The following is a 27,650-nucleotide window of genomic DNA, read 5'->3' as shown; positions in this document are numbered from 1 at the left end:
AAGCAATTTCAATTGACATCAGGTTTTGCTGCTTATAATTCCAATTATTATCGGAAGTGATAAAGGCACAAAGGGTACGTTTTCACCATCACAGCTTCACACAAAGCTCACTATTACGACAAAGATGCACGTATTTCAGCTACGGCTTTGTTCACTCCTATTTACATACTGTGTGATACGCCACTCGCTTATAAGCATGTTTTCCTGCAGCTCTGGAGGTCAGCCTCAACCAGCGAGGGAACACAAGGTACTGCTGATATTTCTAAAGGCCTTATCTCATTTTTCAGACTAAGGTGGCTCTGCTCACAACAAACTAAGAGTTAACCTGTCACTCGATTTGCTTGCACAAGCAAATTCTTCCCCCTTGTCAGGGGGTTGTGTGCCAGTAAAAATTTTTCTGTCTTCCACAGGAGAGTGGGGCAGAAAGTTCTTAAGACTATCTGGACGCCACGCTTAAAGGTTTCACAGGTATGGCACAAGTCTTGGACACTGTTCAAGCACCTATTCGCTCCTTCAGTTTTGTCTTTCACTAGCAGCTTCAAATTTGTTACAAGGTGACTGGCACATGGTGCAGATAACATCACACACCACGAATCAGCCTCAGTTGTGGGTTCTTGTCTGGGTTTACCAGAGATTGGACCCAACGGTCCCTCCCAGCCCTACCTTCTTAACACAGATGTGCATTGACAGGTCCGCAGCCACATCAGGATTTGTGCTGGGCAATGAATTGGAGCTAAGTCCCTAAATTTAAAGCAAGTATGAGACAAAACCAACAAAATTTGGTATGTCTTTTTTTTAAAGACACTAAGATGAGAAGCAACAGAAGTCAGAGCATGCACGTAAACTTACTAGTGATGAAACAGCCCCAATTAAAATAATTCTCGCTCTTCAAATTACCTAGAAGGTTAAAGACCTGTAGACATGTATTTGCTGTGTATGGCTAAAGAGTTTATAGCCTGATTTTCAAGCATACCATCAATAAAAATCACGTGCATGTAGTACACACAGCTGTTTCTCTTTTTCCCCCAGGTGGCACACAACCAACAGCCAACTTCCCAGTATTGGAATCAGTAAGAAACAACCCTGGAAGTGACATAGATGCTTCAAAAACCCAGAAGTACCTAGAAGCACCACTGAATCTGCATAGACAGCTAGCCTAGGCTCTCCACAGGTAACATCAGCACAAAGCATGCTCCTTCTGCAGAATTAGAACCACAGAACGGGACCTTAAAGACCATCTGGTTCCAACCCCCTGCCATGGGCACGGACACCACCTACTAGATCAGGCCATCCATCCTGGCCTTAAACACCTCCAGGGATGGGGCAGCCACAGCTTCTCTGGGCATCTCTGGATCTCTCTCTTAACATCTCTAGATGTTTCTCTTAGGAAATATCACTTTTCTTAAATCAACACTGGATTTTCTAGGCTCTCTTGATCTATTGCTGCTATACAACAGCCCACAGGGTGACACAGTTACTCCAGCTTAAGTTGGCAGATGCCAACTGATAGACGACTCCTCACCTGACTGCTCATACTGCAGGGTGGCCAGCAAGGATCACGAACATTATTAATTCTAGCAACTGGTTTGATTATTTGAACAGCTGCATTCATGCATCCATACAGTTCCGGGTGTACCATGCGCAGATAAAACAAGCTAGACCTGGTGAACCTACCTACAATTTTCAAAAGCCTTATCCAAGGAAGGATAACAGGGAAGGGTGAGGGGAATAACAGAGGGAGAGTATCCTGGGTATTAACTTGATAGTAGAGATGAGACAAAACGTGGACAACATTTCATAAAAGGACAGGCTCAAAAACCTCAGTGCTAAGACTTAGGAAAAACATGATGCCTTCACATACCCCAGGTAACACAAACCCAAAGAGAAAGAAAACTGCTAACTTCCACAGAATGACCTGATTACAGCAAAATTGGCAATGTGGAGAAAGTTCAAATTATATCAAATATCATGACAGACTCAGGTTTTACCCAGCAGATCCGCGATTTTTCTAGTTAAAGCCCTTCTAATGGATAGGATAAGATAGATAAGAACCAACAACTGCATTACCAACTCTGTTCATGCTAGCATGGGCAAGATGGTGATTTTTCTCATCTAGCCTTGCACTGTAAGGGTGCTGACTCATACGTGACCCCAAACTGGGGCACACATCTGAGCTTCTGCAGTTCTCAACCCAAAATACCAAAGCGTGCCTTACAGGGATCTGTCAGGCTGCAGTAACTCAGGAGGAGACATTAGGTTCAGCCACCTACAGCTACGGATGCAGCGCTCGCTGGGAGGGCAGGCGGAGGGTGGAGGTTACCGCTTCAGACACCCGCGCTGACCATTTCCTAAGAACCAGCGCCGTGCAGTCCAACCAGACAACTTCTTCTGGCTACGACCTGTTGGGTTTGAGGCAACACATCGCTCACCCCACCTCCCCCACCGTGCCCCACGAGCAGCCCGCCTAAGCCGCAGCGCACCCCGTGCCCTCCCCACCCGCTCGGTGCCGGTGCCCCGGCTCCGTGTGCCCCCGGGGCGCCTCCCGCCGCCTTCCCAGCTCCGCGGCCGCTCCCTGACACCTCCCGCGGCCCCCAGCCCCCCCCGGCTCCGCGGGGCTGCGGCTCGGAGCACACCCGGCGGGGCGAGCTGCCCACCCGGGGGGGCCGGCGGCAGCACCGGGCCGGCTGCGGGGACAAAGCCCGGTGCCCGCTGACACCCCTGGGGCCGGACACACGGACACACGGACCGGGGCAGCGGGCGCTGACAGCGTGCGGGGCCCGGCAGGGGCGAGGCCCCGCTGCCCGCTCCGCTCCCCCCCCACACCCCCACCGCCTCCCCCCGGCCCCCGCGGCCGCCCCGCCGCCCCCGGCCCCACCTGAGCGGCGGCTCCGCGGCCCCAAGGCCCCGCCGCAGCCCCGGCACGGCCCTGCCCGGCGGCTGCCCGCGGCCACCGGCTCCCGCAGGCCCCGCCCCGCCCCGCCGCTGGCTCCCCCCAGCGGCCGCTACCGAGCGGCGGCACCGCCACCAGCCTCGCCCCCGCCCTCCCCGTTAGCCCCCGGCTCCCAGCGGGGCCCCTCACCTGCGCGGCGGCTGCCCCGGCACCGGCACCGGCAGCGGCAGCGGGGGGAGGTGGAGGTGGAGGCGGCGGCGGCGTCGCCCCGGCGCCCCCCGCCCCCTGGCGGCCTCCCCCGGCGCTGCGTCAGCCCCCGCGGGCCGCTTGGCTCCTCCGCCGCGCCGTACCGACCCCCCCGCCCCTCCCGCCCCTTCCTGCGAGCAGGCGGCGGCGGCGGCCGGGCCCGGCACAGGTACGGGGCGGGAGGGGAGGGGGCGCGCGGGGCGGCCGTTGGAGCGGCCGTTGGAGCCCGCCCCGCCGCGGGGCTCAGCCCCTGTGCAGAGGCTGCCCGCGGGCACCGGCACGCAGCGGGTGCTTCCCCGCTGCTGAGAGGAGCTAAAAAGCCTCTCTTTTTTTCTTGGAATATGAAGCAGTCTGGCTGCTTTTAGAAAGAAGTATCCCTACGTAAATAACGTATTCTTAGGTATTTGAGAAATATTCTTGCCAGATCTTTTCTCCAGAACAAGCGCCTTTTTTTTCCATAGAATCATTTACGTTGAAAAGCCTCCAGGACCATCTGGTCCAACCGCCCCCCTACCACCAATGTCACCCCCTAAACCATGTCCCTAAGCTCCACATCCAAGCTTTTATTGAACGCCCCCAGGGACGGTGACTCCACCATCCCCCGGGCAACCCGTCCCAGTGCCTGGCTGCTCTTCCTGAGGAGAAATGTCTCCTCATTGCCAACCTGAACCTCCCCTGGTGCAGCTTGAGGCCATTCCCTCCAGTCCTATCACTAGTTATCTGTGAGCAGAGCTCCCCCAGCTCCCCACACCTTCCTTTCAGGCAGCTGTAGAGATCCATAAGGTCTCCCCTGAGCCTCCTCTTCCCCAGCCCAAACGCCCCCAGCTCCCTCAGTTGCTCCTCACAGGACTTGTTCTCCAGGCCCCTCACCAGCTTTGTGGCCCTTCTCTGGACACGCTCCATGGCCTCGATGTCCTTCTTGTAGTGAGGGTCCCAAAGCTGAACACAGCACTCAAGGTGCAGCCTCACCAGGGCAGAGTACAGGGGGACGATCACCTCCTGCTACTGCTGGCTGCACTATTCCTGATCCAAGCCAGGATGCCATTGGCCTTCTTGGCCACCCAACCACCCTGCCGGCTCATCCATCTTTACAAACGTGAAGTGAGTTGTTCAGGAGTGAATTGTTCACGTTTTGTTTCTGTAACTGTGAGGTGTTCAAGTTTCACACCCGGAAAAAAGCTTGTATGCCAAACAAATTGCTTCTCTTTTCCTTAAGTTCTGTCTGTTGTCATAATAAGAGATCGTCTCATGTAAACCTAGCTCATCATTTGTTATAAGAGATAATTTTCTTTATAATTTCATTAAAAGATTCTTTGGGATTGAGTGCCAGGTAATTCATTCGATGAAACATCTTCCATACAAAATTATGTAGTAATGCAAATAAAGTGAGAAGTGACATGAGGTACCTATATTCTTAGAAAGCAAACAGATGACAAATTTAGAATGTTTTGGAATGGTCTGTGCTGGTATTGATGTATTTTTAACCAATAAAACTTTGTGGATCCTTTGCAGGCAAAAGTGACGATGGGGCACAATTTTAAAACAGTGAACAGAATCGTGTAGGAGTGAAGTAATTTATACCTAACATAGCTATTAAGAATGCTTAATAGTCATGCATGCCCTAAAACCAGAACAATATGCAGTCTCAAGCACAGCAACACATACATTAAACTAATCCGTTTGTATTGGAAGTGGGTTTGTAATTGCAGGGGAGGTAGGGTCCTATAACTGCTTTCAATTGATGTATTGATGTTCACAAGGCTGTCATAACAGGAAACTCACCATAATGGGGAGATAATTTTCTTATCCTGTGTTCCAGAAATACAGGAATTTACTGGATAGGCTTCATTTCAGATATTGGATGGTTTTGCATATTCTTAAAGAGAAACACTCCCTCACAAATTTACCAAGTTTATATGCTGAAGCTGGATAAAGGTTATAAAAATCTTTATGAATTATTGTGTTGTGGTTTGTGCAGGGAGGGTGTCATCATCCCAGACATTCCAGAAGTAAACCCAGTCCTGTCTGATAAACCTGAGGGTTAAAGGGATTTGCTTCTGAAGCCACACACACAAATTCCACTGAATTAACTGGAACTGCTTGAAGGTATGTCAAATCTGAAACGTGCGTAACTGAGGAGAAATTGTTAACATTGTGTTCCTATGCCTTGAAAGCAAATACGTTTTAACTACTGCAGATGGCACAAACTTTCTGTGTTAGATGTTTTCACTCTCCTTTTGGAGTGCTTTTACTGTAGAACATAGCCTAGGTCAACAGCAATGAGAGGCATTGATAGGGTATAGGCAAGCATCGGAGGCCAACACCCAGATTTTTCTCGGCAGCTGCTCCGTTCACTACCCCCATACAAACCAATACACTCTTTAGAGTGCTGCTGAAAATTAATATTTCATAGCTGGTTTCCCCAAACAGCATTTTTTTGATTGAATACCTGATTTGTTGAAATTTTAAGCTTTTGCTATTGACATTTTTAAAAAGCAACATTAAACACAATAGTGGTAAAAGCTGTTAAGATTCTTTGCCTGTTCTAGCCTACCAAGGCTGTGTTCTGCAGCATTGTGCAATGTCTGTAGTCATATGTGTGTTTTTCTCAGCAATAAGAAAACTTTCTGAGAGTATTAGCAGTTAAAATGAAAACAACTCCCCATAAATAATAAATAATGGTCACAGATGTAATAAATTATAATTCCTAGGTATCTCTAAACCATCCTCTAAATCATCTCCATACAGAGCAAGAATATATAAACTTGAATTTTTAGTATTTAAAGGCAGATTGAAAATATGGCTTTTTAGCACTGGTTAATGCATCAGGAAATCTCCTACCGCTGCCCTGGAGGGTATTTGAGGCTCTTTTGTTCTCTAGTCAATAGCTTATCGTTATTATCTACTTCAATATTTTGATGTTTCATGTGAGTTAAAACATACAGCAAGAAGGGGAGTGAGGAAACAGCATCCTACTGAGGAGTGGAAATCTTGCCTTTCCTGGTTCCGGTGTCAAGGGAGATTTGTAATTCCATTTGCAGAATTAACATTTCTTTCTTCTGAACTCCTGCTCAAATAATTTTGAAATTGAAGTCCCGTCACTTTGAAATGTTCTGAGAATTGCTTGGAGGCTTAGGGCCTTGCTGTGCTGCGTTTAACCGGCTTGAAAAAAGAAATCACATTGCTCCAGTAGAATGTTTGGCTTAAACAAGATTCACAGCTGAAGCAAACTGTTGGTACAAGCAAAGCCTGAAACTAAACCAGCATCAGCTGTCTCATTCACACAAGCTGTACAGTAAATCATAACTTGAATACAAACCACTGACATGTTTAAACTGTTTATTGCAAAGACGTATATTGCTAGAATTTTCTAGTGGAATCCGATCCATTAGATTAAAACCATATGATGTGACGCTATTTTTAGTGGAATTCTGTTTCCTCATTCTCATTCAAAATCAACCCCCGTACCTTAGTCAGAGTTTTGTTAAAGCTGTATCTCGTTTTAGAATTTAAACTGACAATGGTGCACACCTGATAAAAACTTAAAGGGTTTAATACTGATTTCAGTTAAAGCAGTATTACTTCAAACTGGCACCCACCTGCTGTGTATATAGATTTGTGGCAAACTGCTAACAGGGCTGTGTAGGCACATGCACACATTTCTTTCATTGTTTTTTTCTCCCACAGGCTTTATACCGATTAGGATCTGATTTAGGCTGCCTAGAGTGAAAAAATATACGGTATTGTTCAAACTTTGCTTTCCTCCACCACTCCCTCACCTCTTTTTTTCTCTCTCTAAATGTCTCCCTGCTATGGATGCAGTGGACTCTGCTTAAAAAGGCGAATAGCCTACTTAAATCATGAGTACATCTCCTGGTAATATGAATTTCTATACGTTCTCTTCCAAAACCAAATATGCTAACCGCAAATTGCAGCTAACCTTTGATTGCAACATATTTAACTGTATAAGCTCTGTGCAATTACACAACTATGGGACAGAAGGTAAATAATTGTAGCCAAGCAAAATTAAGGAGAAGTTTAGCTACACCTGGTATAATTATTGGTATTCACACTTGCTGAGGAAACGGCTACTATCCTTTTTTCTGAAAACTAAGTTCTTACTAAAAATTTGGATTCCTTCTTTAGAGATCAGAAAAACGACTTGTTTGAAAAAATGCTGAACGTAAAGTACAGTAGCAAAACATAATATTTATTAGGCTCCTACTGACTGTCAAATATCACTATCTGTAGAGGAATTTAAACTTTATCCAACTGTTTTGATATCCCATCTGTCCTGTGTGTAGATTGACTTGCCTTGTATTTGTGTTGTGTACAGAAGTCTTGTGGACTGATGGACTAAAGCCAGCTGTACTCAGCATTTGTGCAAATACAATCGAGATTGCCTCTGTGGGCTCATACCGAAGTGTTGCAGTATAAGCTCAGCACCACTTCTCCAGCAGCACAGTGGAGTGGAAGCCCAGTTACCACTGGGCAATTGTTGGATACTGACTTGGAAAAGGGTGCCATCTACTGAGTTATCAGCACAGCTTCTTAAAACGTGCTCTGTACAGCTTCTGTATGATTTTCAACTCTCTGTGGTTTATGTGATACCACCATAACCCAAGGCAGTTATAGTAAAAACAATCTAAAATGGAGATGAACAAGTCAGGGTATGGACAAGTACAATTTTAGAAAGTTCTTCCTGCTTTTTATCAAAGTATTGGTGAATACTGAAAGCAATGTAGGAAGACAGTGCTGAAGGATCTGAAAGAGTGAGATGTTTTGGTTTTCCTTACCTAGAATGGTACAATGCATTCACACTTATCTAAAAGGAAAAATATATATATACATATATATGTTACCAGTTTCATATTTAGAATAATGACTCAAAACATTTTGCTGGTGTTGTTCTAGTCTGATCTTATACAAGATCCAGATGCTGTGGAATTTTTACGTATTTATTTTACTAGCAAAAATAATATATTTGTTTTTTAAATAAAATAATCATTTAATTCAATTCAAGCTCACCCTCATTGTTTTTAATGAAGGACCAGAGCAGCACCTCTGCTTCTTGGATGAAGCTAGCTATTTCTGCCTACATACTGTAACATATTTAAGAAGAAGAATTTCGACTGAAACAAAACATCACGATTTCTAATTGGTCCTGCAGAAGTTCCATGGAGTTAGAATTCTAACATTGATGTCTAATCTACTGCAGTGGACTCAACGCTTGCTGGGCATTGGACTTCAACACCTTTTTGACATGTCTTCTTATGGACTGTTGGTCCTGTTATTTTCAGTGTTTGTATTTTCTTTTATCTTCAGGGATGCCTGAAAGTCAAGGGAAAGACAGCGAAAGCCACATCAGCAGCACCTCCAGCACTAGCAATTCAGTTGCTCACTTTGGACAGGTCAGTTCCTTTGTCCTGAGAGGGAAGTGGAAGTTCTGTGCTTGCACTTCTGGAAACCTGCTCTACATATTTATTTCCTCCTTTTAAAGTTGGATGCTGTGCCATAAAATGGCTCATTTTATTCTCTTGTATTGGAGATGGCTTGGCTCATGTTCACACACATTCTCAGTACTGGTTCAGAAAAGTAAATTGTTTTCATTCACCTACTTAAAATAAATAAATTGGGGAAAAATGTACAATAATCAATTTTCCTTTTTGGCAGTGAATTCCCTTCCCCACAATAGGCATTTATATGTAGTTTCTTAATGTGCATGTACATTCTCCATTTTTCCTTACATCTTCTAGTAACAAGTTCACATTCTAGTACCAGAAAAAGACCAAGTTATTCCCTTAAGTTAAACAGAATCAAAGATAAATGTGTGAGGTTTGGCAGGCACTAGAACTAAATGGCACATACATACTGTCAAATACTGTTCTACTGAGTGATGAGGCAGCCAATATGTGAATACACAATACTTATGATACAGGTGGTGAAATCTTTGTTCTGTCCCACAGTGTAGCGTAGCAGCACTAGCTTTATCATGTTTGAATCCTTAAACATGCAATTAGGCCTCTCTAACCTTTGCAGAATGTAAACTGTATTTCTGCTAACACATGCAGCAAAAGTTACAACACTCTGGGCTTCCTAATGATACCAGTGATGCTGGAGTTATCCTTCCCTGCACTAGGGGAATATGCCGAACACAACTCAATACATTTCTAGTTTGGTTGCCTGAGCTGCTGTCCTCTTTGACTTTGATGGAATATGGTGATAGAGTAAGGTTAAACGTTGCTTTGTTGGAGTTTTTAGAGATACTTTTACTATGAAGAATTATATTTTATTTTTGAGAGGTATGTACAAACATATACTTGTATGCTTATGTTAGGCAGCCATGACTACGACAATGACCACATTAAGATTTTGATAGGACACTAACAGACCTGTCTCATTTAAGTTCTTCTAATATAAGTGATGCTTATGAAAAATGGAAAAAAAAATGCTACAGTTTAATAATTAGTGCTTGTATACATGTGACCTCAAGAATAAGGGAAAAAAAAGAAAAAAAAAACAAACAATATAATGCACAAGTGTATACACACACCCCAACTTGTCAGTTACACCCTGATTCTAAAAATGGATCATACACCTCTTGAAAGGACAGGATTTGGAAAAAATGGAATTAAGAATTGAAATGAGGAGAAGAGGGGGAGCTAATACGGAGGGAATGAGAAATTTTGTCTTTGTTTTCATCAAGTGTCAATATACAGCAAGTGAGTATCAAGCTATCCAGCATGCTCTTCGTCAGAAACTGGGTCCAGAATATATCAGCAGTCGACAAGCTGGAGGAGGACAAAAGGTATGAATAAACTTGCACAGATATTTCAACTCACTTTTTTCTTTTCCAGGAGAACTACTGTAAAAATAATAAATAAAACGTTTTTGAAATTAATTTCCCACTGGTAGTGCAATATGCAGATATTAAAGTAAAATAAGGATAGAATGAACTCTGGCTTTAACTTAGCCATAGGTCCTTATACACTTTAGGAAAAGCCACTTTTTAGCGCTTCATCCTTTAAAAGGGAATATTTGTCTACTTGTGGAACGTTAAGTTTTTTTTCCAGAACTGGAATATATGAATCATTATATGACATTAGATGTATTTTTACCTCTTTAGCACCTGCTACTTCTACTTCCATTAATTCACTTCTATTTTCAGTCATTTCCCCCCACCATAGTTGTTATCAGGAGAAGGTGAACCTAAATCTGTACCATCATTCACATTATCCTAAATTTAGCTGTGATTCTTCAGTGTAAGATGATCTGTGTAATTTCTTTTTAAAATAAATCGTGTATATATGTGTGCATATATGTATATATGCCTTTCTTTTCAGGTGTGCTACATTGAGGGTCACAAGGTGATCAGTCTGGCTAATGAGATGTTTGGCTTCAATGGCTGGGCTCATTCAGTCACTCAACAGAATGTTGGTAAGTACCTCTTTAGGATTAAAAAATAATTTAAAAATCTGTCTTCTTGTTTCACTATGAACCCCTGAAGGAAAAGTCTTTCAAATAAGGACAATGGTATCTATCCAAGAACACGATCACTTATGTGTTTCTTGGTATGTACTTTAAGTGTTAGAACCTGGCAAAAGGCATGTGGAATTTTCAGGTGTCTTACTAGCAGGTAAGAAAGAGAAATTTAATTATAACGTAGGTTTTCTTTTCTGTTTAGCTCTTACACAGGAATATGTCAAATTAATTATTCTAACGGTGCGTATTAGCTATTTTAATCAAGTTTTCTGATCTCTGTGGGAACACCCAGTCAAGAATTACAACAATTAAACCATTTGTTTTAACACCCAGCAGCCCTGAGCCTACTGTCATTCTCACCTGGAATTCTAAAAAAGTATCTCTGAGTTAATATTCCCCTAATCTTTACTGACTTTTTCTTTTTTCCCTACCGATTCCTCTTCTATATTTGTAGCAGTAAGCTTTGAAAAAAAAACACTTTCTAGGAAATGATATTCAGATGTTCTTAAAGCTTAAGCTTCCCCTGTCCTGAAAGTTGAAATAGTGGCTGCTAAAGAAGCATTGTCCTTGCAGATCTGTTATGCTTAGGCCCACGTCAAGTTGTTGAAGTAGCTCAAGCCAGCTGATTAAATGTACATCTTTGCTTTTCTGCCCCACTCACTGCCACCCCATCCCCACCCCACCGCATGCCACCCCCCAGACTTTCAGGAATATTTCATATATCTGGCTGGTAGATTCTAGACATAGAACAGGTTATTTCTTGTTTTTTCACCTAGTATGTACCACTTTATTTTTTCCTTTTCAGTCAAGATAAGATTGATATCGTTCAAACTTTTTTTTTCCCCCAAAAAAAATATATTTTATTATAAGTCTTGCCTTAGCAGTTCAGAGACAGAAGATTGTTATACTTGTTTATAAACCCATGTATCAAAAAGTGATTGCACCTCTGTCAAGTTTACAAAATGATCAAGCAGACTAGATGAGTGCAGAAGTTTATATGCATAATACCAGGGTGCAAGTGTTTGGCAGGTCTAGATGCTGATAACCAGAAAACATAGCATAACATACTCACAGCATATATTGAAGTTATTAACTGTAGGCTGAGAATGATATCTTGTAAATCATGCTCCATTTTGTAGAAGACACAGTATCTCGGGCCCATTCAGCGAGTGTGCTGCAGGTTTACAAATATCCTGAAGAAATAGAATAAGATCTACATGTGGATCAGAAGTCTTTTCTATTATTTAGGATGTTACATTTTTTCCCCCCAGATTTTGTTGACCTCAACAATGGCAGGTTCTATGTGGGAGTCTGTGCATTTGTGAAAGTTCAGCTTAAGGTAAGTGGCTTTTTGTTTACTCTGGCTATAGCTGAGCAATTGCTTAAAGCTGGGAAAGAAAGTTGATGCGTTGGTCAGGCTGTGGTTCTCAAAAGTATTGCTCTATACCAGAGAATATAGCGGCACCTAAAACATTGACCTTGCTATAGAACATCCAGCTAAGAGTGAATAATCAGGCTTAGGAAAGCACAACATCTAACGAGAAGTGGTAGATGTGCAGAATCTCCCTTATACTTAGCTGTTTGTTGCGTTGTGTTTTTTTTTCTAATCTTACTGCAGGATGGGTCATACCATGAAGATGTAGGTTATGGAGTCAGTGAAGGCCTTAAGTCCAAGGCCTTGTCCTTAGAGAAGGCAAGAAAGGAGGCAGTAACAGATGGACTGAAGAGGGCGCTCAAGTAAGTGAAGATCAGTACTTGTACATTTGCAGAAGGGAATTGAGAATTAACTTGTTTTCAGTGACAATGAACTGTCTTTGTTTCTCAGGTGCTTTGGGAATGCTCTTGGGAACTGCATCCTAGACAAAAACTACCTACAAGCTGTGAATAAACTTCCTCGTCAGGTGCAGTACATGGTCTTTTACAGCAGGGACTGTTCGATATTGATTGTTCCTGATCATTCATGTTGAAAGGAATTTAATAGCATAAATGCATCTTATTCCTGAATATTTCCTGCTATGACACCCACAGCATTTTTGTGTTAGTTTGATTGCATGAACTCTCTCTTACTGAGTTGTTCCCTAGCATTTTACCAGAGCTACTCCAAAGTTTATTCATTTGCATTAGGCAAGCTTACTGTGGTGAGGAAACACCACAGTGTTAGTATTCTACTCAAGATGTTATGTAACATTTAGTGCCATGTTAAGTCTCTCTTTAGTGCCAGTAATGCATACAGTTACATCTGTGTTCATAACACGTTAAATGCTACACCAGCAATCGTTCACTCTTTAAACTAGCTTTTTCTAGGTGTCATCTCCTACACGTGCTGCAGTTCCTAAGCCCATTTAAGCTTTCTCAGTTGGACCAACTCATTTCATCACTCTCATCCAGCCACTTGTGCTTAAATGTTCATCAGCAATGATACCACTGTCATTCATAGATGTATCACAAATGAAATTGAAATCCTTGGGAGAATAATGTCTGCCAAGGTAGCGTGCATGTTATTTTGCCCTGTATAAGACAAGAGGCAAAACTGTTCTTTGTTTGTTCTCATTGACAGTGGTAGCACAATCTAATTTATTACTTACTTGGAATTTTAAAATCAGATTTATATGACATATTGCTCTCATTGCTGGACTTTTTCAGGAATCAAAAAAAGGATGGGAGTTGGCTTCATACAGTGACACAATAGGCAGTTGCTGGAAGAGGTGATAAGAGGTTGTAGGCAGGGCAGAAGAATAGCCAGACAGTGCATCTATTATCTGCATGACCTACCTTCAAACAGATAAAGCTCCTGTGTGCATTTCTGCAAAATCAGGACAATTTCATTTAGTCCTGAAGTCTCTCAAGGTGACAGCCTGTATGTCAACCGGTGATCAGCAGGCAGAACTGTTCTCTACATTTTAGTGAGTTCTGGCAGAAAATAAGGAGTTTTTCCCATAAGAAAGACTTCATCCTTCGAATAAAGTTATTTAAAATTAAGCAAAATCCATACAGTAGCAATATCAGTATGTGTGCTGATGGTTATCTTGTCCCTTCACTAATCATTATTCAAACCTCTGCAAAGCTCTAATGCACATCACCAGCTAGACAGGAAATATACTCAGCATGGTCGTTGCAAAAAAAGTTTAGTGTGCCTGTATTTTAGCTCTCAGAGGTCTGTTCATTGTTCTGTTTAGAATAGTTAACAAGTAGTTATTTTGGTAACAGTATTTTTGTACTGTGGTCTCAAGCAAAGTTAGTTTCAAAAGGTGATTTCAACTTTCAATGTAACCTAGTTGGGTCCTTCACAAAAGATCACTGCAAAATACTAGCATTTATGCAAAATACTGCAAAAATGCAAAAAAAAAAAAAAAAGCAAAATACTATGCATTTATGTTACAAAGGAGGAACCTAAACCTTTTGACTGGATCCTAAAAAATTGCGGCTGTTGCCAGTTGCTTCAAAGTTTTACCACAGAAAAGCAAAAGAGGTAACTGTGTTTTGTTCTTGTGATACATTAGCAGCACACAAGTGTCCCTGCAAACGTCCTCTGCTTGGCTTCAAAATGCGTTGGCACCCAAAAGTTGCAACTGAATGAGGAAAGCTGGGTGCATTAGACTTGGCTGCTGGAGAAAAGAGTAATATTAGGAAAATACACATTCTAACTTGCTTTAAACGCCTCAATAGTATGTACCACTTAGCAAATGGTGCCTCTTTAATATGAGAATAGTTAGTTTGTACAGCTGATGGGTACATGCTGTTACTTTCCCTGCCATCACTATGGTTCTGAACAGTATGGGTCTTTCTGAACAGTAATAAGCCACGTTACTTCTTGCTTTGCTTTTCAGGCTCCTTACTTACCTTTAGGTTTCAGTTTGCAAGGAAGGAGCTGCAGTTACTCTGCCCTCTGAAGTACTAGGTTAAACAGTGAACTTTCCAAAGTAACCAACACCCTGGAGAAATGCCTCTTTTGGAGGTCTCTGGTCCAGAGAGAGAAAAAAAAAATGTGTTGTACATTCTGTCAGTGACAAAGGTACTGTAAACCTATTCTTTCAGAGCTATCACAAAGCATGCTTTGGCATAAGGTAGCAGCCCATATTAGTAGTAAAGGTGCCCTGGCTGTTAATTAACATTAATCTCGTTAGCTCCTGATGTGTACCAGCTGGGGGCAGTAGGCCCCTAGGCAGTAACCTACCTTGCACGTTGGGGAACAAGTAAGCCTTGTACCACTGCTAATCCATGGAGCTGCATAGGAAAGTTACCTTCATCCTAACGGGATCTACTAAACTCTGCTGGTCAGCCTGGAGCTCTAATATGGCTCTGTCTAGCGAACTTAGGCTGTAGGAACTGGTCCAAATTAAAGATGAAACAGATTTCTCTTTTGCCAGGGTCATTTTCTATTAGTGGCATTGCCACAAATATAAAATCACAGAGACAAACCATTCTGTCTTTAATAGAAACAGAGTAGCATACCTTCCTCAGTGACCACATGCTCACAGAACTATGAAAACGTCTGCCATTGCCCTTTATTCACATGTGAAAACAACTGGCAAAAGTAACAGACACCAACAACAGACTTGTGAGACTGAGGAGCTACAGAATTCTTCCTCTATTCTCGGCTGCAGCAAGCACAATATGGGGAGACATGAAATATCTGCCCTGAAGCACTCAACTATTAAACTGACACAAAGTTGCTGGAATTCAGTGATAAACTACATCAGTGATGTATTAAAAATGCATTTGGGTTTCCTATCTTACTGCTCCCATTTAGGGCAAACAGAATAAGATTTCCTAACAGTACCATATAGAAAAAGCCTGTGCATATTTCATTAAGTTGATTACAGAAATTTCTGAATATATTTTCTTTTTTTTTTTTCTTTTGTAGATGCCCCCTGAGTTAGATTTGGACAAAGCTAAAAGACAGGACTACGAGCCTGAAATTGAGAAAGCAAGATACAACAGCTGTTTGGAAAGGCAGAACACAGGATGGAGACAGCATTGCGAGGCAGCATCTACTTGCAAACCTAGTCACACAGAGGCTTCTGTAGTGACAGAAGATCAGAAACAGCCAAACAGTTCCAGGTGAGACCACTGCTATAAATTTATTTCACAAGATACGTTTGAAGTTACCCTTTAAAACATGGGGATGGCCCAAAGTGGAAGATGCCATAAAATACCAGTTTAGTGGATTTTGCTTGCTGTTATTTCCTTATACAACTTTCTTCATAAAATATAGTTGCTGGAATCCTGTTTTAACTAACTTTGTGCTTACTTGGGGGAGGAGCAGAAATTCAGATTCCTTAGCTATTGAGTGCGATGCCACTTACCAGCGGAAATTGCGCCAAAAGCAGCTACAGCAACAGTTCCGGGAACAGATGGAGAAGAGATGTCAGGTTACAGAAGTCACTCCTAGCAGCAAACAGGGTAAGATGTGGCATTAAAAACTGACAGTTTTAATGATAGCTACTGGCAGGCATGCATTATTCTTAACGCAGGAGCCTGACCAGTTTCTTTTGCTTTTACCACGTAGTATCACACACCTTTGAGACCAAAGGAAAGAGGATCATCGTACTCGTTTCCCCAAATTCTCAAAGTGGCAGGAATGTCATCTCCAAAACTGCAAAATTAACTCTACAACCACTCTAAAGCTTCACGTAGCACAGCCACTGACACCTGTACCATTAACATGCTGCATCACAGCTGAGGCTGCAGCACTTCATTGAGGCTGGCAAACAGACCTTGCATTAACCACTAATATGTTGGTCCTCACTCATGGGGAAGTTTGGACAGCTGTGTTGTAAGCAGGAACTTGGGGGCAGGGTAAAATAGGCTAAAAAACAGCTTATAGTAATGCAGTTGCTCTCACCAGTCATTATCAGCATCTCACCATTCCACATACTGCTTCCAAAATGTAAGCAGCTGTGGGAAAAGGGGGTACCTGGTGGAACTGGTGATGATCATTTCAGATTATGCTCTGTTAGGGAGGAACAAGAGTTCTTCTGCATTTCTAACTTTAATCTTTGTGTTATCTCTGTCCAGCAACAGCCCATCCTCCTGGAAAACAGGACTCTCCAGCAGCAATACAACAGGAACTAGCAATAGAAGAAGATTTCTTTGCAGGTCAGCCAAAAATAATTAATAACAGCAAGTCATTAACGTTTACATTAACGCTTCAAAGTAGCATAAAGGTAAAAGTTGTGAAAAGGGTGGAGTAATAGAAGTGTGAGTCTGATCCTGAGAGCTTAGCAGTAATAACCTAGCTTGAATAGCAGGAAAACGATATTAAAAGGTATGAAAGATGAGATGCCCATCGCTACAAGGGGCTTCACAGCATGCCTTTCAGTAGAGCATGGTTATACATGTTTGGTAAACCCTTTTCTTCAAGCAGTGCTGCACAGAAACAGAATATCTGCAGGGGCTGGGAGGAAAGTGTCTTTGCTTAGCATAACTGGCTGTTTGAGTTGCATAACGCAGCATGTGGACATTGCTTAAGTTCAGAGCACAGGGGGTAGTACTGTTCTCTGGTAGTGCACTGACATTTCACTTTTATAGTGGCCACCATGCATTACAGGAGAGTGGGCTGGTCCTGCAGTTGTTGTTCCTGTAGTACCACGCTGTTATCTGTGGTTTCATCATCTTTTCATTCATTCTAGATGATCCTGAACTTTGGGACATTTCCTTGGAGACCACTGATCTGAACAAGATAATGGGTCACAAAATGGCAGGCCCATTAGCGGGACAGCAGACACCAAAAACACCCTGTGGACGTCATCAAATGATTACTCGTAACAGGACCCCTCAGGGAATGAATTACCACAAACCTTCTGCAAGACCTGCACAGCTGCAGCCGTCTGCTGCTTGCATGAGCAACAGCCACTGTGCCGACCAGCACACACCAGGTACGTGCTGTACTAAAATGTCTGTGTTCTTTCTGTCTTACAAACAGCTCCTGACTTTGAAAGCATTGCTAGATTGCTTTGAATGCACTCGTTGGATTATTAATCTGGAGAGGGAGAAACACCCCTCTTTTTTTGGACCTGGCTGTGGACTGCTGTGATAGCGGGCTAGGACAAATATTTTTTCCATCCAACAGTCCTCTGAAGGGAGAGCTAAAGAATGAATCAATGAGCACTTAGAGAAGCAGAGAAAAGCTTTAAGAAACTTCCATTTCTCACTATCTCCCTGTTTCACAGAGCCCAGCCCTCACAGAAGAAGTCAAAGCTTGAAGAAAAGGAGGCTAGAACCTACATAGGACACCTGATCGTATCGTTACCTACATACCAGGTTACATCAGAAGACTGCACCTGGCTGTTCAAAGTATGTGAGGAAGACTATTAATAGATTGTCCTGTGTGTTACAATGAAGCAACACAGAAGAGGCTAATACAACCAGCAAGAACTTCACCTGCTTTTGGGTTGTTACATGTATCAGATTTTTTCTCTGAACAAGTAATCATTTGTGCCTCTGCAGTATCGACTTGTGGCTCTAGTACAAGCTGGAGTTACAAGTAATTTGCCTGAAACTGTACCACAAGTAATCCTTAAAATGAGTTGCCATTCATCATTTCTTTCTTCCTCAGTGTTGCATTTCATCATAGGGGAATGTTTTGTCAATAAAATGAGGGGGTGGGTTACGGTCACACGAAAGCATACATGCTGTGCTCTGCTGGTCTGTGTGGCTGTTTGCAGCTGTGGCAGTGCCTGCCTCCTGTGGAGCCCAGCTGTTTGCCCTGGGACCGCACAGGTGGGTCAGAAGCATTGCCCTGACACAGCTCTGCCTCAGATTCTTCCTCAGTCAGACCCGATTCCTGTCCAGCAGCAGCAGCGCAGCACCTTCGTTCACCTTTGCCAGGGCAGCAGCGTGCTGGGATTGCTGCTGAGGAGTGCACAAAGCATCTCAGGTTGCTCCTTTGGACTCTGTAAAATGAATTGGGAGCTGCAGTTTTTTTAAATAAGCTTATAGTCATATTTTTAACACAAAAATAAACATGAAATTTGGAGAAAAAACAACTCTTTGCTCTTCGTGCCTCATTCAAACAATGACAACTCCTGTCCTGTTTAACATACTCAAAGAAGCTAATGTGCTCTGACCAGATGTGAGCAGAAAGGTAGAGACATCACTGTGCACAGCATTTGCTTCAACAGGGGGCGAAGGTTCCAGTGGGTTTTAAACAGAGCAAAGCAGCAGCTATTCCTTCAAATAAGGTCAAAGAAAAAAATTTTAGGCAGTGTTTCAGAACTACTCCCATGCCCAGCGTGAGAAGCCCCACTCTGGAGGGAGCAGTTCTGCTGGGCAGGAACCTGGCAGCACCACGGCAGTGTTCAAGTTGGCACCTGTGCTGGCTGCACACTCCCTGGCAGGTGGCAGTTTGAACTCCCCACATGCTGAAGCTGGTTCTGCATTACCCGAGGCCCGGAGGATGGATGATGATGATGCAGCATGGCTGGAAGCTCGAGCTGCACCAGGAAAATTTACAAACGTTGATTAATCCAACCCCAAAATTGATGTCAGACTTGAAACAGGCCCTCGTTCCGGGGCTTTGCCATTCCTGGGTTATCTGGACACGCCTCTTAAAGCAACGTGTTATGTTTGAGGCAATAAGTATTTATTCCTGTTCCTCCTACTTCACCTTTGCCACTTTTCCTTTTTCCTTAAGCATACTACTGTCCACGTAATTCCCAAACAGGACAAAGAACAAGCATTGATTTAACTATGGAAATAGAAGACAAGTTACAGTTAAATGTAACGTATTATACTTAGAAAATAGTTTCAGATTTCACCAATACTGGTTTCTCTCCAACTCAGGGCTGAGGCTCAGGAAAGAAATACATACCACATGTTTGAGTCATGCACCCACTGTTGAAATAAGATACCTGTAAGGAAGGGAATGCACAGACATACAGCGTTACTGTATTCAACAAAGCCTCCCTCTCCAAGCTTTTACAAGAGAAAAACCTAGAAGTCTAAAACAATTTCATCAGCTTTCTTGACTCCAGAACAGTGCAACTGTAGATACGCCTCTGCTAAGAGGAATCATTGCAATATACCTCATGGATTGGTCCTTTAAAAAAAAAAAAAAAGAAAAGAAAAGAAAAAGAAAAAGCAGTGAAGATTATACTCGGAGCTTTTTCTTTAAGGACTTGAGCAGCATGACTCGTAACAGAAGCCTTTCTTAAAATGGAAAGAAATGCAGCAGTAATTAGTGTTTAGAAATGTCAAATAATTCCTGCAAGTTACAGCTGCTTGAGAATGACTCTGTAAAGTGGTTCTACTCTTATACCGTACCAGTAGAGTCTCAAATTTGGAGATGGAATTCAGATTAGATCTGGACTACAGTTAGCCCCCCGCACCACAGGTGCTGCTCCCTTCCACCCAAGAGGAGGAGGGTGATGAGCCCAGCAGAAGAGGGAGTGGGACTGTTCCCTGCCAGGGCAGGGGCTTCCCCAGCCCTTTTAGCACCCCTGCTCAAGCTTCCTTGCCAAAAGGGAAGCGCAGAACCGCAGCTGGGCACACTTCACCTGCGCTGCAGGCTGGGAGAGCAGCCAAGTCCCCAAGTGGCCCAGCTATGCATCGATAATTGTGTGACAATCGCAGCCACGAGCGCTCCCCTACTGCTCTGGGAATTACCCTGCACACCTTCTCCCTCCCTCTTCCTTCACCTCTGGGACTCCTCCTCTCTTAAAGACTCATTCTGTGAATGGCTCTTTGCAGTACCTTGTTCCAGAGAATTTTATCAGAAGGTCCAAGGCTCACTGACTGCTGCTTTTGAGATGTTAAGGGTCTCCTTGGAATGGGTTTCTTGCACTTTCCTGCGACGAACTGGCTAACAGTTCCATCACTCCCGGAGCAGGAAGGAAAGGTTGGAACCTGCTGTTCTGCAAGAAAACCCGCGCTCAGCAAAAGCAGGTTGGGATTATTTCAATGACTTTGATACTCTACAAAGGTAACAAACGGCAGCACAAAGCGCAGTCGTACAAAAGCGCAGTGCCTGGGTTTAGTGCAAAATATACAACTAACTACTACGGCCAGGGAAGCCCAAAGTTTCAATTCTTTTTATTTTTTTTATTTTTTTTTATTATTTTTTTACAGTGTACATTGTTAAATAATGTAAAGAAAACGCTTGTAATTCAGAAACAGATTTTATGTGGAAAAAGATACTCAAAGTGTAATATTAAACAAAATAATTTAACAGTTCAGTAGCATTAGTTTATTCCTCTAGACTTCAGTTATTCATCCACAGGAGGGGAAGGGGGAATCAATGGTAAATAAAACCAGTTCTTGCATAACATGAAGTGAAAACGACCTCAAACGTATTAGATCAAAATTAAATAACCACGTGCTGCGTTCAGCTGATTACTTCCCCTGTCATGAATATTCCCCTTGTTTCATTACTGCCGCGGGTTTGCAAAACTGCTCCTTTTCCTCCAGCACACCTCTCCCCTCACACTGGGTGTATTCAGGAAACCTCTGCATCCCGTCAGACCAAAGAGCAGAGGTTTGCTCTTCAACTTCAGCAGCAGGAACCCCTGTTTTCTGCCCCCCTTTCCACCACACTCACACCGTGAGCCTTGAGCCTCCTCTCCTGTAGCTCCAGTCTGCACTTTAGTTACAAAGAATAAACCCCCGAACCTAAGGAACTCGGAGCCCAGCCTCCTTGCCACTGGCTTTCACCCTCAGGCATTCCTCTCCACCTTGTACATGCCCTTGCTGCCAAAACTGCTGTAAAAAAAAAAAAAAAAAGTGACAGGAAAGGAATGGATCTTGCGTGTTTCTTTGTAAAAATAAAAGCGAGAACATCCACAGACAGAAAAAAACTCCCTATTAAGGCTCCACGGGGGAACAGCACTCAGGGAAAAAAAAAATAATCAGGCAAGTAACATCTCCTTGATGCACCACCTTCCAGGATACCACTGAGCTACTCCCAAGTACCGGGAAGCAGAACTCTGATCCTTCACAGCTTTTTGCAGCACTACGTAAATACTGGCTGGTATTATTTTTACTTTGAAGAGGAAACCAGTATTTTTAAATATGAAAAGGGAAAATGAACAAAGCAGAAGGTACAGTACAGTTACTAAGAGGTGACGGTTAGCTACAGTCCTGGTACCAGCTTGGAATTTGTTAGAGTGAACAAAATGATAAATCCTCCAAAATGAGACTGAGGAAACTTCTTGATGCCGGCTGTTTCAAGTGCATCCATTGCCGGCAATGGACGTTGCACCAGGACAGTTTATTCCTGGCTTAAATGGATTTAAAAAAAAAAAAAAAAAAAAAAAGGAAGAAAAGCAATCCCAGCAGACAAGCCCATGCCAACGAGCAATGGCACCTCTCCCTCAAACCACATCCTGACCAAACATCTTCACCACTTCGCAGGTGGAGTCAAACTGCATCTGAAATCGGACCTTTCCCATAGACACACGTTCTCCTCAGCCTCTCCATTTCTGATCCAGACCTCCTGCCTCTGTAGACAATATTGGTTAGTCTCAATTTGGCGTCACCCGCAACCCTCTGTCCCACCCCCACCTGGCCCTCATCACACCAGCAACTTCAGATCACCCCTCGGACAAGTTTCCCCCACACGCGGCACCTTGTTCCAATCCCCTGCCTCAATGACTTCGCCCTCCACGCACCTACTCTAAACAGCAACGGTATCACTAAGAAAACTGCAATGTCCCGGTCTCTAGGTACCAGTAATCCATCCATCCTTCTCTGAACTTGCCCTCCGTCCGCCTCGGGGTCTGCTGGGAAGACGATGCTAACTGCAGAAGCAAGAGAAGTCCAAGGCACTAAAATATCCAGCAAGCATACTGGGAGAACAGACAAGTATTCAAGTACATTAATTTATACAATTTTACATTCACATTTATTTATCTAATACAATGAAAATACAAAGGAAAAAGTTAAAGTGTCTCCAATAAGTATAAGGATATAGCTAGCTTTTTTTCCCATTTTTTTCTTTTTAACTTTTTTAACCCTCTATATTCCACTCATTTTTAAACTACTGTTGTCCAACAACATTTATATATCACAGTGTTTCCACATCAAAACTGATGGTAAGTACATGTCCGCAGGGAACTTTTAAAATTTTTAAACAATTTAAATTGCTCTAATGCTGCAGTCAAAGCTGTTAATATCTTACTTAAAGCAGTAATGACCTATCAAGCACGGGCTGCACTGCAAGTCCATTCATGTGCCCCACCATTCTGGAGCCAAATACAATTGACTGGGGAGAGGGAGAGGAGGGGGATTTGGACAGCTTTTCTCCTGGTCTTGGTTCTTCAGGGAGAGAGGAGAAGTGTGCTAAAGCCTCATGCTAGGATTCAACTCTCCCAATCTCAACACGCGTGGATTCAGCCTCAAACCAGAGAGAAATTTTACAGCAAGACTGCGTTAACTGACCCAGAACTGATCTTCACAGCTCTCGCTCCACACAAGAGCGGGACCCCTCGAGTCAAATGAACTGTCCCATCGTAAGGATGCTGATCATCCTCCTCCCCCTTGCAAGCGTGTGGGGAAACCCCCTTTACATAGTTAACAGCAATGGTTGGAAAAGAGAAAATCATTCCCAGTCTGGCAAGCCACCAGTTCATTGCAGCACTAGGAGCTGATACAGGGCCCCGTCTCCCTCCCCATGTCCTGTCCCGAGGTCTGGCCAGCACGGTGTCCGAGCGCGGCTAAGTGGTCCGCAGGTTGGAGCCTGGAGGGTTGCTGATCGATTTCTGCAAACTGCTGATGTTGAAGCTTTGCAAAGATGCGGCACCTACGGGCTGGAACTGGCCAAGTGGCTGCTGTGCTGGACCACCCGTCCCGCTCCACGGAGCGGTGAAGGACGCGGCCGGATAACCATACTGCTGCGGAGGGCACATGGCCTTCGTGAAGGGACCTAAAGAGGTAGCTGATGCTGCAGAGATGGGCGTAGCACCCAGGGAAGATGTCATAGAGATACAGAGCTGACCTGGAGCCGAGAATTTTCTTGCCATTCCAGGGCCCTGAAAGAAAATCCAACCCTTGAGTTACACAGCTGCTTAAAATCCACAGGCTATCCCTTCAGCCCACGGGCCCTTCCAGATGGATGTTTGCAAGGACACACTATGGCTTTACTCTTCAGTTAACCCCCTTCCCTTTCACAGCATGTAATAAAATGCTGCACAGAAAAGATATACCCAACATTTTTGAGGCACAGTTGTCCATGCTACGTGGCAACCATACTCTGTTTGACACACTAATGAGACAGCAGTGACAGTTGACAGTTTCTTCTTATAAACGTTACATCTTGGGTTAAATCTTACCTCATAGTTGCTATGCCCTTTGCCAACTTTCTTGCCAGACAGGTTCATGGCATCTCGGGCCCAGTTATCTACCAGCTTGTGCAGGTCATCTGTGAAAGTCCCTTTTCGGCTAGAGGCAATAGCAGTGGGCTGAGACTGGGGTGCTTGGCTGTTGACTGTCGCCCCGACTGTGTTAGTGCTACTGGTCCCTAGAAGTACAAGAAACAGGAGTCAAAACTCAGGTTAAAGATCACCTTCCTCTAGTAAATGTAATAATTGTGGCAGTGGTACAACAATAGAGAGCCAGTTAAAATGCCATGCAGATCAAGTCTACATTTCAATTCCAAGGCACGCTGAAGTAGGAACTACAAGGACTCCTACAGGCACATCTGTTTCATGGGTATGGTTGCTTTTCAAGAAGAGCTGCAAGTAGTCATCTTAAGAGGGGAATGGTAGCAGCCTCTAGGTCTTTGCAGAAGAAAAAGAAGATTAGATTTTGGCACCAAATGACAGAAATCACATCATTCTCTCATCCTATGCCCTTTAATCAGCAGCAACCACTATCAGCACAAGTCAACGCCACCTTGGAGGACACAATGCTGGATGCTGAACAAGGAGCAGTACAATCAGCATAGCCAGCTGCTCTGTAGAAAATTATCTCCACTACGTAAAATGAAGAGGAAAAATTCACCCAGATTACACAAAAAAGCCACAGTGAGAAACAGCAACTGTTGTTCCCAATAGCTGCCATACTTCTGTTCTTGAGAATAACCAGATGGGACTGTCTGCATTCACCAAAGAGCCAGGATCGGCATGGGAAGCCTGCGCTGCATTAAATATTGCTTTTTGCCTCTGAAGGCATTTCTTTGCCATTATGTCCACATTTCCTATGTCAGAAGAACAAGCATTTCAGATGCAAATGACTAATACAGCTTAAAGAAGGCAGAAATGAGAATTGTTCCTTGGCCCTGCTGTGAAAAGTTTTTCTGTTCACTGGGCTGACCGCAAGAAGACAAAGAGAAACCTTCACAGAAATACCAGGGCTTGGTTCTGCTACAAAGCTTGCTGAACAGCAGCCTGTAGAAAACATCACAAAGCGTTGTTTTGGATAGCCTCCCTGCCCTACCCCTCTCTTGTAAAAAAGCAACTTCACTCAAGTTTGAGCTTTCCAAAGACAGCTACCAAAATGGTAATCAAAGCCGTATACCATCAAGGAAGCTTTCTGAATTCCTAGTGGTACTGCACAGTGTCTTCACTTACAGATGTGGAAATGATGGTTAACCACTAGGCCTATAGTTGTGGTTTTTGTTTTTGTTTTTGTGTTTTTTTCTGAAGGACACAGTAAAGGCAGAAGTAATCTAGATTTCTCAAACCTATTTAGTACAAAACCAATTAAAGCATCAAAAATAAGCATCCTGCCATCGCGGTGCACACCCCCTCACCTGCTTGGTCTTGGTTCTCAAAGCTCCTCAAACCTTTCTACTGACTTGCTCTGAAGACTGCAACTGGCAAGTCTAAAAAAACTTGAGTGTATGGCAGGATTTCTGAAGAAAACTGATTAAAATCGGAGCACGAAATCCCCAGCAATGCAAATCACCTCTGTGTTGTAAGGGCCAAATAAGAGTCCCTGTCTCCCGCCTGACAGCTAACCCACCTCCACCTGGCCACCAGCCCCATTGCTCGCAACCACGGTACCAAAGCGAGAACTGGCTCCAAACCCCTGCAGGAATGCTTCACGTTGAGGAGTGGATCAGGAAGGTGAGGTACTTACTACGCAGGACAATTAAGCAAAGTGTTACTGCCTCTAGTGGTGCTGAAGAGGGAAGGATCCGCATCCCTCCCACCAGTTCCAACTCGAGCATGGGCACTCCCGGGCACAGGCAGGCAGACACATGCACCAGTACCCGCGGGAAGGAAAGTGTTAGGTTTCCTGACCAGGGCGTGCAGCTGCAGCTCAGATGAACGAGTAACAGAAATTCACTGTAAGGCAGTAAAGAAAAATCTACAACAAAATAACAAGACCCTGAAGCATGCAGTGCACGGAGAGTGCTCAGAATACAATTATTTCATCAGAACTATGACACAAAAGGTGAAATTATAGACAAAACAAGCAAAACCGACAGAGGTACTCAAGAGGAGGCATCAAAACCAGTAACAACCACATTCCACCACGAGGGTTCATGCAGAGCTTGACACACTCACTCTCACACTCTTCGTGATGGCCAATATCTGGGTTTGGTATCTCACATTTCTGCTGTGATCAGTAAGCATCCAGCTTACAGCCTAGGCCCTAAGCTGAGGAGCTTCTTCAGGCCACAGGAAGAATAGAATTATTCAAGGAATATAACACAGTGCATTCATCTGAAAATGTGAGAAATTTTTTAGAGAACCTCAGGGGCTTTGGAATGGATTGGTTTAGGGTTTGGTTCAGGGTTTAAGGCAGGTGGGAAAGGTGAGAGGCAACGAGAGCCTTGTCTACAGAATGATTTTGTTTTGGAGCTGCAGCCCCAGGTCGCAATGTGAAGCAGACCAGCCCGTACCATTAGGGGCAAGCTATAAAATTACTGCAGCTCCCACAGCATCAATTTTAAAACTTCCCTCTTGGGAATTACACATTTTAGCTCTGATGTATTCACCACCTACTGAAGCTGCCATCCAGAAGAGTCTGAAAAGGAAGTGTTTCAAGTTGTAGTGTTCAATGGGAAGAGCCCCCCGCATTCCTGCTCGGTCACAGCAGCCGTCCCCAGTTCTGCTCTGAGGTTGAGTGATCAGAAGTGAAAAGGCTTCTCCCTCTCCGGCCTGCTACCTACAATGCCTTTATTCCGCTCTTTTTATTTTTTTTTAATCTCCCCATAAGCCAGCAGTGAAAAAGGCACCTTCAAAATCTGAAATAGCACAACCACATCCAGGCTTTTCTCAACATCTCTTACTTTCAGACACAGACCGGAGATCTGGGTCTGATGGCTCGCTCTCACTCTTAAAATGCTGCAGGAGTCTCTGCAATTGGAGCTGTCACCGAGGTGGCAGAACCCAGCAGAGAGGCAAGCAGGCCAGCTGCTCAAAGGTACGGTTTTAGCACATCACAGTGAGCTGCTGCCCCTGATGCTCGATTCGCTGTCATTAGCAGTGAGCAAAGAGCTCCGCAGTGAAGGTGAGGCTCTGCCCGCCTCCACCTTCCTGCAGCAGTAACAGCCACGCTGTATAAATATGCTAACAACAGAGTAGACATTAGAGGGCACAACAGAGACAGACAGATGCTGTGCTGGAGACAGAGTCAGGGAGGTAAGGCTTCGGTGACCAGAAAAAGCCAATGAACAGCTTCACAATCAGGAATTGGAGATAACAGAAATAAGATAATTACTACAGAGCTGGTTGCAAGGACAGACTTTTTTCACCATCTTCCCTGAAGCACAAAGAGAGAGTCATTTGTTAAAGATAAGAGAAACAGTGAGAAGTGTTTAGTATCAGCAAACAGTACAAAAAGCTTGGGGAGAAACAGAGGACGCAGCACAGCGTGGCTCTTTATGTTACCACTGGGACATTCTAGGAACAAATCCAAAGGCTGGTCTGACAGTTTTATCAGTTGTACTTTCGGAGAAAGAAATGGTTCAGCCTCCTGCCTTTATCCTTCAGAATTCCCAAAATAGTGAAGAATGGCAGGAAGCAGCATTGTTATCACAAAAGGAAAAACAAGTTCATCTTCTATTTTTTTCAGGACATAGAAAGCGTTTCACAGCTCTCAAGTTCAACCGTGTCACAAAACGAGCAGAATTTGATAGGCCAAGTGC

At 43.7% G+C, this 27,650-nt stretch overlaps 3 protein-coding genes and 1 long non-coding RNA gene across 44 annotated transcripts in view; 1 reads left to right on the top strand and 3 right to left on the bottom strand.

Annotated features, from left to right (window-relative positions):
* The window catches only part of ERC1 (ELKS/RAB6-interacting/CAST family member 1), a 301,807-nt gene extending 298,586 nt beyond the window's left edge, over positions 1-3,221 (bottom strand). For 11 of the 19 annotated variants that reach the window (XR_011810085.1, XM_027463486.3, XM_027463533.3 and 8 more), the window contains exon 1: positions 2,876-3,007. The gene's annotated coding sequence lies outside the window, so the exon portion shown is untranslated. Of the gene's footprint in view, positions 1-2,215; positions 2,400-2,875; positions 3,008-3,079 lie in introns of those variants that run through there. The other 8 variants (XM_027463493.3, XM_072039666.1, XM_027463508.3 and 5 more) reach the window with 6 other exon arrangements.
* On the top strand, positions 3,166-18,606 carry RAD52 (RAD52 homolog, DNA repair protein). 7 transcript variants are annotated; one of them, XM_072039765.1, is made up of 14 exons: positions 3,166-3,305; positions 5,115-5,242; positions 6,824-6,876; positions 8,462-8,547; positions 9,843-9,944; positions 10,480-10,573; positions 11,890-11,957; positions 12,237-12,355; positions 12,444-12,519; positions 15,483-15,679; positions 15,885-16,021; positions 16,637-16,717; positions 17,251-17,496; positions 17,791-18,606. In XM_072039765.1, exons 4-14 carry the CDS (start codon positions 8,464-8,466, stop codon positions 17,847-17,849), a joined length of 1,263 nt encoding a protein of 420 aa, XP_071895866.1. In that variant the 5' UTR covers positions 3,166-3,305; positions 5,115-5,242; positions 6,824-6,876; positions 8,462-8,463; the 3' UTR covers positions 17,850-18,606. The 7 variants fall into 7 exon arrangements, with proteins under 7 accessions (XP_071895866.1, XP_071895859.1, XP_027319400.3 ...); XM_072039758.1 differs by having other exon boundaries at positions 15,879-16,021; XM_072039760.1 differs by lacking the exon at positions 3,166-3,305 and adding an exon at positions 3,629-4,237 and having other exon boundaries at positions 15,879-16,021.
* Positions 7,727-16,336, bottom strand: LOC106018272 (uncharacterized). Its single transcript, XR_005261478.2, has 5 exons — positions 15,925-16,336; positions 14,459-14,577; positions 13,391-13,528; positions 11,691-11,811; positions 7,727-9,927 (listed from the first exon to the last, which is right to left on the bottom strand). It is a non-coding gene; the product is annotated as an uncharacterized lncRNA (long non-coding RNA).
* A 2,028-nt stretch (positions 18,607-20,634) lies between the features above and the next one.
* WNK1 (WNK lysine deficient protein kinase 1) overlaps positions 20,635-27,650 on the bottom strand; it is a 106,229-nt gene continuing 99,213 nt past the window's right edge. For 9 of the 17 annotated variants that reach the window (XM_072039579.1, XM_027463421.3, XM_027463441.3 and 6 more), the window contains 3 exons: positions 27,224-27,265; positions 23,884-24,071; positions 20,635-23,583 (listed from right to left, as the gene is read on the bottom strand). In XM_072039579.1, the coding sequence (XP_071895680.1) occupies positions 23,269-23,583; positions 23,884-24,071; positions 27,224-27,265 (545 nt within the window). In that variant the 3' untranslated portion in view covers positions 20,635-23,268. The remainder of the gene's footprint in view (positions 23,584-23,883; positions 24,072-27,223; positions 27,266-27,650) is intronic. The other 8 variants (XM_027463429.3, XM_027463434.3, XM_027463461.3 and 5 more) reach the window with 1 other exon arrangement.

This window comes from Anas platyrhynchos, chromosome 1 (assembly GCF_047663525.1).
Source record: "Anas platyrhynchos isolate ZD024472 breed Pekin duck chromosome 1, IASCAAS_PekinDuck_T2T, whole genome shotgun sequence".
In the NCBI taxonomy this organism is placed as follows: domain Eukaryota; kingdom Metazoa; phylum Chordata; class Aves; order Anseriformes; family Anatidae; genus Anas; species Anas platyrhynchos.
This window is presented reverse-complemented; position numbering and strand designations above follow the sequence as displayed.